Source organism: Calidris pugnax, unplaced genomic scaffold, assembly GCF_001431845.1.
Source record: "Calidris pugnax isolate Ruff unplaced genomic scaffold, ASM143184v1 scaffold58, whole genome shotgun sequence".
Lineage (NCBI taxonomy): Eukaryota > Metazoa > Chordata > Aves > Charadriiformes > Scolopacidae > Calidris > Calidris pugnax.
In genome coordinates, this window is record NW_015090868.1 from 5,681,647 (window position 1) to 5,693,552 (window position 11,906).

The 11,906-nt window shown below is 42.0% G+C and overlaps 1 protein-coding gene across 1 annotated transcript in view; it reads left to right on the forward strand.

Annotated features, from left to right (window-relative positions):
- The window catches only part of FAT1 (FAT atypical cadherin 1), a 112,132-nt gene extending 100,538 nt beyond the window's left edge, over window positions 1-11,594 (forward strand). The window contains exons 20-29 of the mRNA XM_014945563.1: window positions 872-1,003; window positions 1,110-1,273; window positions 1,849-2,311; window positions 2,792-2,945; window positions 3,205-3,315; window positions 4,002-4,636; window positions 4,862-4,999; window positions 7,050-7,109; window positions 9,097-9,132; window positions 10,025-11,594. Of these exons, the coding sequence (XP_014801049.1) occupies window positions 872-1,003; window positions 1,110-1,273; window positions 1,849-2,311; window positions 2,792-2,945; window positions 3,205-3,315; window positions 4,002-4,636; window positions 4,862-4,999; window positions 7,050-7,109; window positions 9,097-9,132; window positions 10,025-10,650 (2,519 nt within the window). The 3' untranslated portion in view covers window positions 10,651-11,594. The remainder of the gene's footprint in view (window positions 1-871; window positions 1,004-1,109; window positions 1,274-1,848; window positions 2,312-2,791; window positions 2,946-3,204; window positions 3,316-4,001; window positions 4,637-4,861; window positions 5,000-7,049; window positions 7,110-9,096; window positions 9,133-10,024) is intronic.
- Window positions 11,595-11,906: the final 312 nt, after the last annotated feature.

Here is an 11,906-nt window from a genome sequence, read left to right on the forward strand (position 1 = left end):
TCATTTTAAGAGTTTACATACTATAAGCTTATGGGAATGGATTTATTTTTTTATAGTTATATCTTAATTTTATGAAATAAGTTCCTTTTTTTTTTTAATTTATTTTGCCCATTCTGTTGCCAGCCATTTTCAGTCTGTGTGTGTGAAGGTAAGTTCTTGCAAAGCACCTGAATACTTCCTGGTTTCTGTCTAGAGGAATAGTCCACCCAGCTTCCAAACTTGGCTTTGAATGAGAGGGTGAACTGGGAAAGGAATATTTGTTAAGGTACATAGAAGTATACAGATCTATAGCAGAAGATTAATTTGTCCCTAGCTCTGAAGGAAACAACACAGCTTTTTAAAATTACGGCTTAACGTTGCTGGGTGAACTTGCACATCTTAAGTAAATATTTAAAGCCCCTCTCAAATACTGACACGCTCTCCTCCTGCTCTCCCCAACCCACTCTGTCCATGTTTACTGTCTACACGTTGTTTTTTACGGTGTATGACACAACAGCAGTTTCCAAATTATTTGAGTAATCAAGATAATGATGAACATCAGCCACTGTATATTGCCATTTGTTCAGTCTGTGTTTGTGCCAATCCTGTCCCATGACTGTTACTTCACCTCCGTGTCTGATACTTAGGGATATCATAGGGTCATAGAATGGTTTGCCTTAAAGATCATCTACTTTTGACCCCCCCTGCCCTGGGCAGGGACACCTCCCACCAGACCAGGTTGCTCCAAGCCCCATCCAACTTGGCCTTGGACACCTCCAGGGATGGAGCAGCCACAGCTTCTCTGGGCAACCTGGAGCCAGTGTCTCACCACTACTTTTCACAGAATGCCATGACCACCAGCAGAAGAGAACTAACATGTTTTGTTCTACAGAAGGGAAATGCCCCCTGGTGAATAACGTGTGTGAAGGAAACCCATGCCCTGAAGGTACCGAATGTTTAGGGGACCCAAAGGAAGGCAAATACACCTGTGTTTGCCCAGATGGCAAAGCTGGACAGTGCCCTGGTAAGAAAATAACTCTAAAAATCTCTATGTAAAACCATATTACTCCAAATATGGATTTGATTCCAGTCCCGTGTTACCACATTTTATGTTTTCCTGTATCCCTCAGCATCAGCTGGCTCTGCCGTGACATTTACTGGGAGCAGTTATGTGAAATACCGTCTCATGGAGAATGAGAACAAAGAGGAAATGAAGCTGACAATGAGACTTAGAACTTACTCTGCTCATGCAGTTGTGATGTACGCTCGGGGAACAGACTACAGTATCCTAGAGGTATATTAAAATCTCCTAGTGCATATCTTCTCTTTTCTTCTTACCATCTTCTTACTATATTTTGTGTCAAATTAAAAGATTGAATCAGAACATCTCTGTAGAATTGTTACAATTGAGAATTGCCTTCAAGGTAGAGGGTGTTATACATCCAGGTGACAAACTTGTGTGGGATTTTTTCAGTGTGTAAAAGGAATTCGTTTTCTTTAATGTTCTAAAAATAAAACAACAGATTATCTTTTTTAAGTAACAACTTCAAATCTATTTGCTTATATTACTCATTAAGTCCATACAGAAGCACAAGATGAAAGATCTTAAGTATTGTAATCCTACAATGATGATCTGTGACTTCTGTACTAGAGGAAAAAACCATACGAAATATACAATTTAATTAAAAGAGCCGTGCAGAATGAATGGCAATCACTGCGACTGTTTGGAATGCACTATTATTTAACTGCCTTTTATGAACACCACCATCATCCCGTCTCTCCAGCAAACATAAACTTTTATAGGCATCACTATTTTCTGCTCTTGAAGCGTTGCAGACCGTTTGTTGACGCTGTGGCTTCCTTCTGTAGATCCACCATGGGAGGCTGCAGTATAAATTCGATTGTGGCAGCGGACCTGGGATTGTCTCCGTCCAGAGCACCCAGATTAACGACGGCCAGTGGCACTCGGTGTCCCTGGAAGTGGATGGAAACTACGCACGGCTCGTTCTAGACAGGCTGCACACGGCGTCCGGCACCGCTCCTGGGACGCTTCGGACGCTCAACCTGGATAATCACGTGTTTTTTGGTGGTCACATTCGGCAGCAAGGGACAAGGCATGGTCGAAGTCCTCAGGTCAGCAACGGTTTCAGAGGGTGTATGGATTCTGTGGTGCTTAATGGACAAGAGCTCCCCCTGAACAGTAAGCCACGAAGTCACGCGCACATGGAAGAGTCTGTAGATGTGACTCCTGGGTGCTTACTGACCACCACAGAAGGTTGTTCAAGCAGCCCGTGTCAGAACGGAGGCATCTGCAATGCGCTGTCAAACGGAGGTAAGCGGTGGTATCTTCTGAGTTAATTTTCCAAACTGCTCTGCTGCTTCCCTGCCTTGAAGGACAAAACAACTGTGTGAATAGTTCTGGCTTTCCCAGAGGGTTGCAGGAGGCTGGTTGTCTGGCAGGAAGGTTGTGTCTCTCTGTGTTCTACACTCAATTTCTTGGGGTATAAAGTAGACGGAGTCCATCAGACAAAGCCCAGATTTCATCTTCAGTGTCAACACCTGAGGTCCATCCTCTTGGAGGGTCTTCTTTAAAAATTCTGAAGCCACTGTGACAAGTTTGAGTTTTGTGAGAGAAATGGAAGTTATCCCTCAGTCATACTCAAGAAATTCCATACTGTTAGACTTTCCTTCATCTTTCGATAAAAATATTTCTCTTTCTTCCCACCCTCTTTCTCTCGGAACAGGCAGGTGGGCCGGGGGGGTTTATCTTAAATCCAGTAAAGCCTCTCAAAAGTGCAATATCTGATTTCAGGTTACTACTGCAAGTGTGCACCTCTGTTTATGGGAACTCACTGCGACGTGAGCGTCAACCCCTGCGCCTCCAACCCTTGCCTTTACGGGGGCACTTGCATCCCTGTCAGTGATGACTTTATCTGCCAATGCCGAGGACAGTACACGGGCCAGAGGTATATTTGTGTGGTTGGTTGTCCCAATGAACCCCTCAGAGAACGCACTATAAATGTAACACGTTTTCTTTTTCTGTTTTTATCCATTTCCTATTTAAATCTGAGACTTTGGAACCCGCTGGAGTTAGTTGAAGTCACCACCAGCCCCTGTGTTACAGCCCTGAATCCCACACTATACACTTCCTTGCAGGAAGGTAACAGTCATTCATGCCTTTTTTATTTTTACCTTTTTGTGTTTTTTTTCCCCTCACCTTTGCAGGTGCCAGCTGGGTCCATATTGCAAAGACAATCCTTGTAAAAACAGTGGCAAGTGTATTGACAGCTTGGATGGACCTGTCTGTGAGTGTGAAGCAGGCTTTCGTGGAGAAAGGTGGGTAGTGTTCCATATAGATTGAATTTAGAATCACAGAATGGTTTGGGTTGGAAGGAACCTTAGAGATGACCCTCCACATAGATTGAATTTAGAATCACAGAATGGGTTGGGTTGGAAGGAACCTTAGAGATGACCCAGTCCCACCCCCTGCCCTGGGCAGGGACACCTCCCACCAGACCAGGTTGCTCCAAGCCCCATCCAGCCTGGCCTTGAACCCCTCCAGGGATGGGGCAGCCACAGCTTCTCTGGGCAACCTGGGCCAGGCTCTCACCACTCTTACAGCAAAGAATTTCAATTATAGAATTGTCTAGGTTGGAAGGGACCTTTAAGATCATCTAGTCCAACCATCAACCTAACTCTGATTAAAAGAACATCAGTAAACCATTAAAAGAACATCACTAAACCAACTAATTACATTCTAGCATCTAATCTAAATTTCCCCTCATTCATTTTAAAACCATTACCCCTCGTCCTATCGCTCCACTCCCTGATCAAAAGTCCCTAACACCATTTCTAACAGCATTACTTAACTGGTAACAGTTCAAACTGGTTGAAAACTGAAATTTTGGTAAAATATCAAATGGCCTGGTAGTGTACGTTATATTAAATATATCTAGAATTGTTGAGAACAAGGAGACTACAGCAGATAGTGGTGCTGTAAACTAACCATCCTGTCTCTGCAGGTGCCTGACGGACGTGGATGAATGCGTAGAAAACCCCTGTCTTAACGGTGCCCTTTGTGAGAACACGTATGGGTCATACAACTGCAACTGCAGCCGTGGGTTCGGAGGCAAACACTGCACAGACATTGTTCTTAACAAATACGTTTCAACGTCTTGGAACATCGGTTTGGCCGAAGTGATTGGGATTATTGTTTTCATCGCAGGAACGTTCGCGTTAGTTGTGATTTTTGTTGTCTGCCGCAAAGTGATGAATAAAAAGAAGAAGAAGCACCAGCCAGAACCCGAAGACAAGCAACTGGGAGCTACAACAGCTTTCTTGCAAAGACCTTATTTCGATGCCAAATTGAACAAGAACATCTATTCTGACATCCCCCCGCAGGTTCCGGTTCGCCCCATTTCCTACACTCCCAGCATTCCCAGCGACTCCCGGAACAATCTGGACAGGAATTCCTTCGAGGGCTCCGCGATCCCCGAGCACCCAGAGTTCAGCACGTTTAACCCCGACTCCGTGCACGGGCACCGCAAAGCCGTAGCGGTGTGCAGCGTGGCACCAAACCTGCCCCCTCCACCTCCCTCCAACTCCCCTTCTGACAGCGATTCCATACAGAAACCCAGCTGGGATTTTGACTATGACAGTAAGAAACGGTCTCATTTTATTACTTTTCTGTTACAGGCGTGCGCTGGTACAATTGTAATGAGTGCAGAGTCTCTGCGAGGCATTATGGCTTCTGGGGCTTGAGTCTGATCAGCCTTCACTCCCTATTAAGTTCTGTAAAAATGTGTAGATCTCAGCCTTAAATTTTCTTGACTTTTTAATCTAGAATCCTTTCATTGTCTCACTTTAAAACTTTTCCTTTCAGCTAAAGTAGTAGATCTTGACCCCTGCCTTTCGAAAAAGCCTCTGGATGAGAAGAGCTCCCATCCTTACAGCGCCAGGGAGAGCATGTCTGAGGTCCAGTCCCTCAGCTCCTTCCAGTCTGAATCCTGCGATGACAACGGTACGTAAAATCCCATCATCCTCTGCTTGCATTCGTTTGTTCTGGCTTTGCATCTGGATCTCTTAGTAATGACAGGAATTACATAGATCGAATATATATTAAATAACAGCTTATTTAATATATATCCGTGCTTACTTACGTTAATAGCTAGATCTGTTAATTTTTTTTAAAGTATTTTGCCTATCTTACACCTCGTTAATTAATTTACCTTAAAATTATATATATTCATTCTGCTGTTAGAATATTAACCGTGAAAATGCAGCACAAGGTGTTCAGAGCCTTGCGTTTAAACGCTGTTAAAAGCGTGTTCAAATGTGAGAAGCTCTTCTGGGTGATCATTAGCCATCACCTTATGCGAGAATACAGTGAATTTTAAAAAATGGCCTCTGCACAACTGTAACTTTGGCTTTGACATTCAGCTTTCAGCGAAGATTTCGGGTGTTACAGTTTCATTTGTTTCCTTCTCTTTTTCTTGCTGCGGCCTCAGCTCCCATATGGATCAGATCAGTTCTGAGTGAGAGCAGAGTTTAAGGGACTGCTTGTAAGTTTGATTACTTTAGTAATGAAGGAAGCTGCACAAAAACAAAAGGAACTTTGTTACAGTAGAACAGTATATATTTGGCTTTCACCATGATTCAAGTGATTTCATAACAAAATTTCACGCATTGAAAAAAGCCAATATAAAAATATTTTGATCACAACTCCAGTCCATCAAAATATAATCAGCATGCGTATTTGTGGGGTTTGTCATTATTAATTGGAAGCCTTTTACTTTGCCATTGCCATGAGAGATGCTTTTACAGCATCTGTGTACGCAGAAACTTTTCAGACTGATTGGACAAAGCCACCGCCCTCTCATGACCTAATTAACTGAGTTCAAGGTGTTTTGACTCTTTATCCTAATTTCTGCTTTTGCCTCTGAACGGTAAAAAGAGTTTTGAAATTCCTTTAGTTTAGAAATAAAGAACATTCTGCTTCTTAACGAAGTGGAGTGATTTGTCCTTAACAGCATGAAAAGAAACATCTGTGTTAATGATTGGTGAAAGTAAAATGTGATTTTTTTTTTTTATACTCATCATTGTGTCAGTAGACCCAATATCAACTTTTTTCCTGTGGTATTAAGTGTTGTGCGGTACACGTTGTTCTCCCTCCCCTCCTCTCCATCCCATACACTTCACACATTCCTTCTCGTGTTTCTTATCGTGTGTTTGATCACTCATTAATATATCATTTTTTTAAAAAATTGGTGTAGCGTCGTAGATATCGTTCCTTTGTTCCTTTTTGGTAGATTCTGAATTTATTAGTTTGAAATGTAATCCCCGAGCCATGCAAACAAATTGCATGTGCTTACCTCATCCTACCCTGGAAGAGTCAATCCTTCTCCCTTCCAGAAGGATCTTGGGAAAGGGAAGAGGTAAAAAAAACACATTCATTTTGATTGTTTTCAAATATGAATGTCCCAACCTGAATTTGGTATTCTTACTGTGGTACCAGGGTTTGCACACAACTTAAGTAACTCAGCAAGGGAAGTTTTCAGTGGATATTTTTCATATTCTGGTATTTTAGTTTATTTTTGGTGAAAATTTCTTCCCCTAGTCTTCCACTGATGTGGGAGTAGAAATGTAGTTTGCAGTCTAAAAGGGGAAACCTAATGCAATATTCCTTAATTCACCCAACACAAGCCTTTAGAAAAGCCTGGTTTATTGCTGTCTAGATGAATTATTATCCAAATAGTATCTTTGGGCAACACTTCAGAAACTCTAACCCAACTAAAGCAGCTTTGTGCTCGGGCAGAGTTTGCCTCAGGAGTTAGTTCCAAGCACTTTTCCATGTTTATCAAGAATAAAATTCAGGTTTAGAGACGTATTTTATGTATTGTATACAACTGCTTTCTAGATAGAGAGTAAATGTGTATGTACACCAATAATCTCGCTTTATAAAATAGTAACAAATTGCAATTTTACAGTGTTTTTTTGTATACCTGTATGCTGTTTAAAGTGATACTAACTATAGGTTTGTTTTAATTTGCTCCTTTTATACCTTTTACAAGCTTCCGTAGTGACTGTAATACACCTTGTCAATGCTGTTGTTGACTCGGTGGAAAAAGAAGGTATCTACATGTTTTAATATTTATTTACTGCTCGGGCAGAGTAATGCACGTTTGTCTCCTAATAATGTAGTCCTAGCAGATGGAAGTTGTAAAATATTATTTGCTTGGATTTTCTGATAAGTTTTAGCCAAGATTATATTTATATCCTGTGTCTCTTCATATTTTCACGGACAGGTTTCAAAGTGTGATTTTAGGGGGGATGGGGGAAAGTATTGGCATAAAAAGGTCTTGGGACGTACTCTTTTCTGAAACCATTCCCTCTAAAGCTCCAGCAGAACCAGGCAGTGTGCAGTTGGGGTCTATAGGCCACACACCCCCAGCAGATTCTCTTTTCTGGTTTGATCTTTCCTGCTAACATTTAAGAACTGGCCACTCTTTACATGATAACAGTAGTAATGAAGGTGCCAGTGACTACACAAATGCTAACTATTCTTTCAATTCATTTAAAAATCCTTAAAGTTCCAGTAATAGGCAAGTAATTCACTCCATGACCATGACTCTGCAGAGGTTACTTCTGAAATAACAACCTGCATTCACTCCCAACCATGACGCTGCAGAGGTTACTTCTGAAATAACAACCTGAGGGGGGCCTACAGGAGGGATGGGGAGGGACTCCTGATCAGGGAGGGGAGCCATAGGACGAGGGGGAATGGTTTTAAACTGAAAGAGGGGAGATTTAGATGAGATCTCAGGAAGAAATTCTTTGCTGTGAGGGTGGTGAGAGCCTGGCCCAGGTTGCCCAGAGAAGCTGTGGCTGCCCCATCCCTGGAGAGGTTCAAGGCCAGGCTGGATGGGGCTTGGAGCAACCTGGTCTGGTGGGAGGTGTCCCTGCCCAGGGACCTTTAAGGTCCCTTCCAACCCAAACCATTCCATGGTTCTATGATCCACAGTATCTTTCCTATTTCTTAATACAGACGAGGAAACGCTATTTTTTTAATTAAGTCCTACTTTAAAACAAAGCCATTTTAAGAACATAAAATTAATTATAGTAGTTAAAGATTCTCTTTGGTTTGTTATTTAAAGTACCTCCTGTCTAATGTGTGCAGACATGCCAAAAAGTAGACAAGTGCAAAGATTTGTAATTATCTGAGAGTATTTCATTCATGTGCATCTACAGACCATAGCACTCACTGCTGAAAAATGGTAATGCGCAGGACTTAGGAAAAGGAGAATTTATAAGACTAGACAAAATCTATCAAGGGAAGTATTAAATAACTTATTCAGATTTTCCCTGAGATCTTAATTGGTCAAAATGAAAAATGATGGATGTAGTTCTCAAGCCACAGCTGAAAGCATTGTTTGGTGGTTTAGCATCACTGTAAGATAAATACAAATGTTTTATGCGTTGCAGAACATTCATAGAGAGGTTAAAGATGTTCTGCTCAGCTACTTCTCAACACTTATATGCTTCGACTGTTAATTCTCTTAATTAGCTTACCTTCTTTCAAAGCATCTTAGGTAAAGAGCTCTGCTGGTTGGAGCAGCAGATCCTTGCTCAGGCCTTCAGCTGGGTCAAGTTCTGGGACCAGGAAGGTTTAAAACTTGTCAGATGACACAGGAGAGTTCTCTGCCAAGGGGGCTGGTCTCCCGTCCTTCTATGAGATACTTGGAAGTATAAATCCCAACAGATGAGCCCTGTAGTGAAAACCAAGGGGATACAAGGAAATAAGAAAAAAAATCAGGCCAAGTCTTGTTACCCTTTTTAGCAGAAATCCTAAATCTACTGGTAGGAGGATTTCAGCAAACTGTAGACCCCAAATTTTGCCCCTGTCCCTCACATGAGCTCAGTAGCTGTTCTACAGATCAAATCTAACAATGGAACCATGAGATTAAAAAAAAAAGCCAATTTTAGTACTGCTACATAAACTGGACAAAAGCAGCATGAACATCATAGTGACAGTCATTGTTTGTCTTCGCGTTGGTTCCAGTGTTTGGTTCCTAACTACAGATGTTTTCTCCTTTTTCCTTCTGCTTCTGCCACCTAAAGAATCTTTTGCTGTTCCCGACCTCAGCAATTCAAGAGGTGACTTCTGCATGCACTTCATTGGTGTTCACCACAATGTGTCCATTAATACTTTGGTTTTAACACAGACTCACTCTCAGTTGCTTGCTGTGCATTTGTCTGCAGTGATTGCCCTCTACTAGATTTGCACCTTATTACAATCCTGTATTACTTCCTTTTTCTGGTGTTCAGATAAGAAAAACAGCGGTTTTTAAATAAGATCAGGCTTGCATCTAGTTTCCAACAGATGAATATAAACTTACTCAAGGGGAGTTTGCAAGAGAGGATCGAGTTCAGTGCATGATTAAGCTTGATTTTCCTGTTTTGTTGTTGTATTTGAATGTGGAATGTCTTTACTAATAGTCAGATTTTTATCAGAGGTGTGGCGGTTACCGTAGAGCTAACAGCATTTTGGGAAATTAACTTTACAATTCAATCAAGGGGGAAAGTCTCTTTAAATGCTCGGAATACTTCACCAATTAGACACTACTTCTTCTATGGAAGAAGAGCCCAGGGGTTATCATCACCCCTCCTGTAATTACTCAGCAATTGGTTAACAACGTAACGGCACCAGGGAGGCTGTTGGTTCTTTGCTCTCCAGGGAACAATTCCATACCAGAACAATTCCATACCATTCCCTATGGTGACAGCACGTTCCGTAGGGGACCTACAGCTCTTCTCCACCTTGGAGAAACTGAGTTGGAGTGTGAATGATGCAGGATCTAATGCATGGCACCACGTGAAGTTGTGTTGTGTTGAATGTCTTTTTGTGGAACCGGGGCAAACTGCTCTCTAATTAACAAGTAGTGTCCTAATCACAGCGAGTGCATTGCCTTAATACATATGTTGACCTCTCCTGTCTTGAAGACAAGGTACTAATACTACTTTTTTAAAAAAACCATTACCTTTGCAGGTTATCACTGGGATACGTCTGACTGGATGCCAAGCGTTCAGCTGCCGGGTATCCAAGAGTATCCAAACTACGAAGTGGTTGAGGAGTCAGCTCCCCTCTACACGGACCCCAGCGCCATCGATACAGACTATTACCCTGGCGGTTACGACATAGAAAGTGATTTTCCGCCTCCACCCGATGACTTCCCTGCACCCGATGAGCTTCCACCGTTACCACCAGAATACAGCGACCAGTTTGAGGCCATACAGCCACCCAGAGACATGCCGGCCGTAGGCAGCTTGGGTTCCTCCACCAGAAGCAGGCAGAGATTTAACCTGAACCAGTACCTTCCCCACCACTACCCCGCAGACCTGTCAGAACCTCAGACCACCCCCGGTGGTGTCAACGGCGGTTACAGAGAACCTTACGCTCCTTACACCTTAGGGTACAGCAGAGACTTCGAAGCACCCCCCGTAGACAACATGTCCATGTCTGTGTACGCTTCCACAGCTTCCTGCTCCGACGTCTCCGCCTGCTGCGAGGTGGAGTCCGAAGTCATGATGAGCGACTACGAGAGCGGAGACGACGCTCACTTCGACGACGTCAAAATTCCTCCCCTCGATTCCCAGCAGCACACGGAAGTCTGACACGCTCAACAAAAGTGCCTGGACTCTAAAAAAAAAAAAAAAAAAACAAACTTTATCAACTCTAGAACAACTTTCAAGAGCTTTTTTTTTTTTTAATTATTATTATTTTTTTTTTTCCTCTTTTTTTTCCCCAGCCACAGGGGATGCTTTTGTTCCAGTGAGCTAAACCGGCACGGCGGCATTGGATCATGCAGTTCATTTCACTAAATCCAGCTGATTTCCATTTCCTGACCTCCTGTAATTAGACACTTCCGAGATTGCCATTGGCTGTGCCATTTCTCAACACCACCCTCTTTTGTACTTACATTGTCTATGTTTAAAGAAAAATAAAAAAAATCACATACCACTGCTCCATATTAGCATGATGCATATATTTATATAGTTCTAATGCAATTAATTTTCTCCTACTTTTTGTAAATTTTCTGTACAGTTTTGATTTTAATAGTTTTAACTAGATTTTGTAGATATTTTGTGAATTTGTTTTCCACCGGAACTAGTGGTGTTAGTGTGCCATTAAAACTAGCACCCTGACGTACTATCATCAGGGCATCACTCTATGTATTTCCCTACCCCCACCCCCCCCAAAAAAAAAAACCTAAGGTTTGACATTTCATTATGAAAAATTCAATGTATTCACACAAACCCAACTGTACATAGGTTAGGTCTGATATTTTTCTGGGTCAGCTACATGGAAATGTCTTAAATGGGTTGCTGTATTTTAGAACTGTAAACATATATTATTATTTTTTTTTTTTTGGGCCTTCTTGGAAAGTGTGTTGGGGACCCTCTCCCGTACCAGTCTAGAACCAAAACCACCACGACACAGTTTTTATAGTGTCTGTATATTTGTGATCCAATGGTCTTGTAAAGGTTTTTACTGAAAATTACCATTAGCCCGTCTTTCTTACTGACAATAAATTATTAATAAAATACTTTAGCTTTGCTCTGCGTATCTCTATTATATGGCAGCCAATTGACAAAGCATTCGGTGCAGCATCCTTTTTTTTTAATTTTTTTCTTTTTTAAAGCCTGTAAATGTTTTGTGCTGTGTGAAGTTACCTGCTCCCCTTCCCTCTCCTCGGAGCGGGCAGTGAAGCTCAGTAGATGGCAGTGTGTGTCCTCTCACCGCGGCTTCCAAAATAACCCGGCCAGCGCGAATAAAGATTGATGGCTATCAAACTGCAGGAGCCTTCTCCCTAGTTTGCATTTTTCTTTAAACATATCATATCAGCCGTGTAAATTACTGAGGGTTTAGT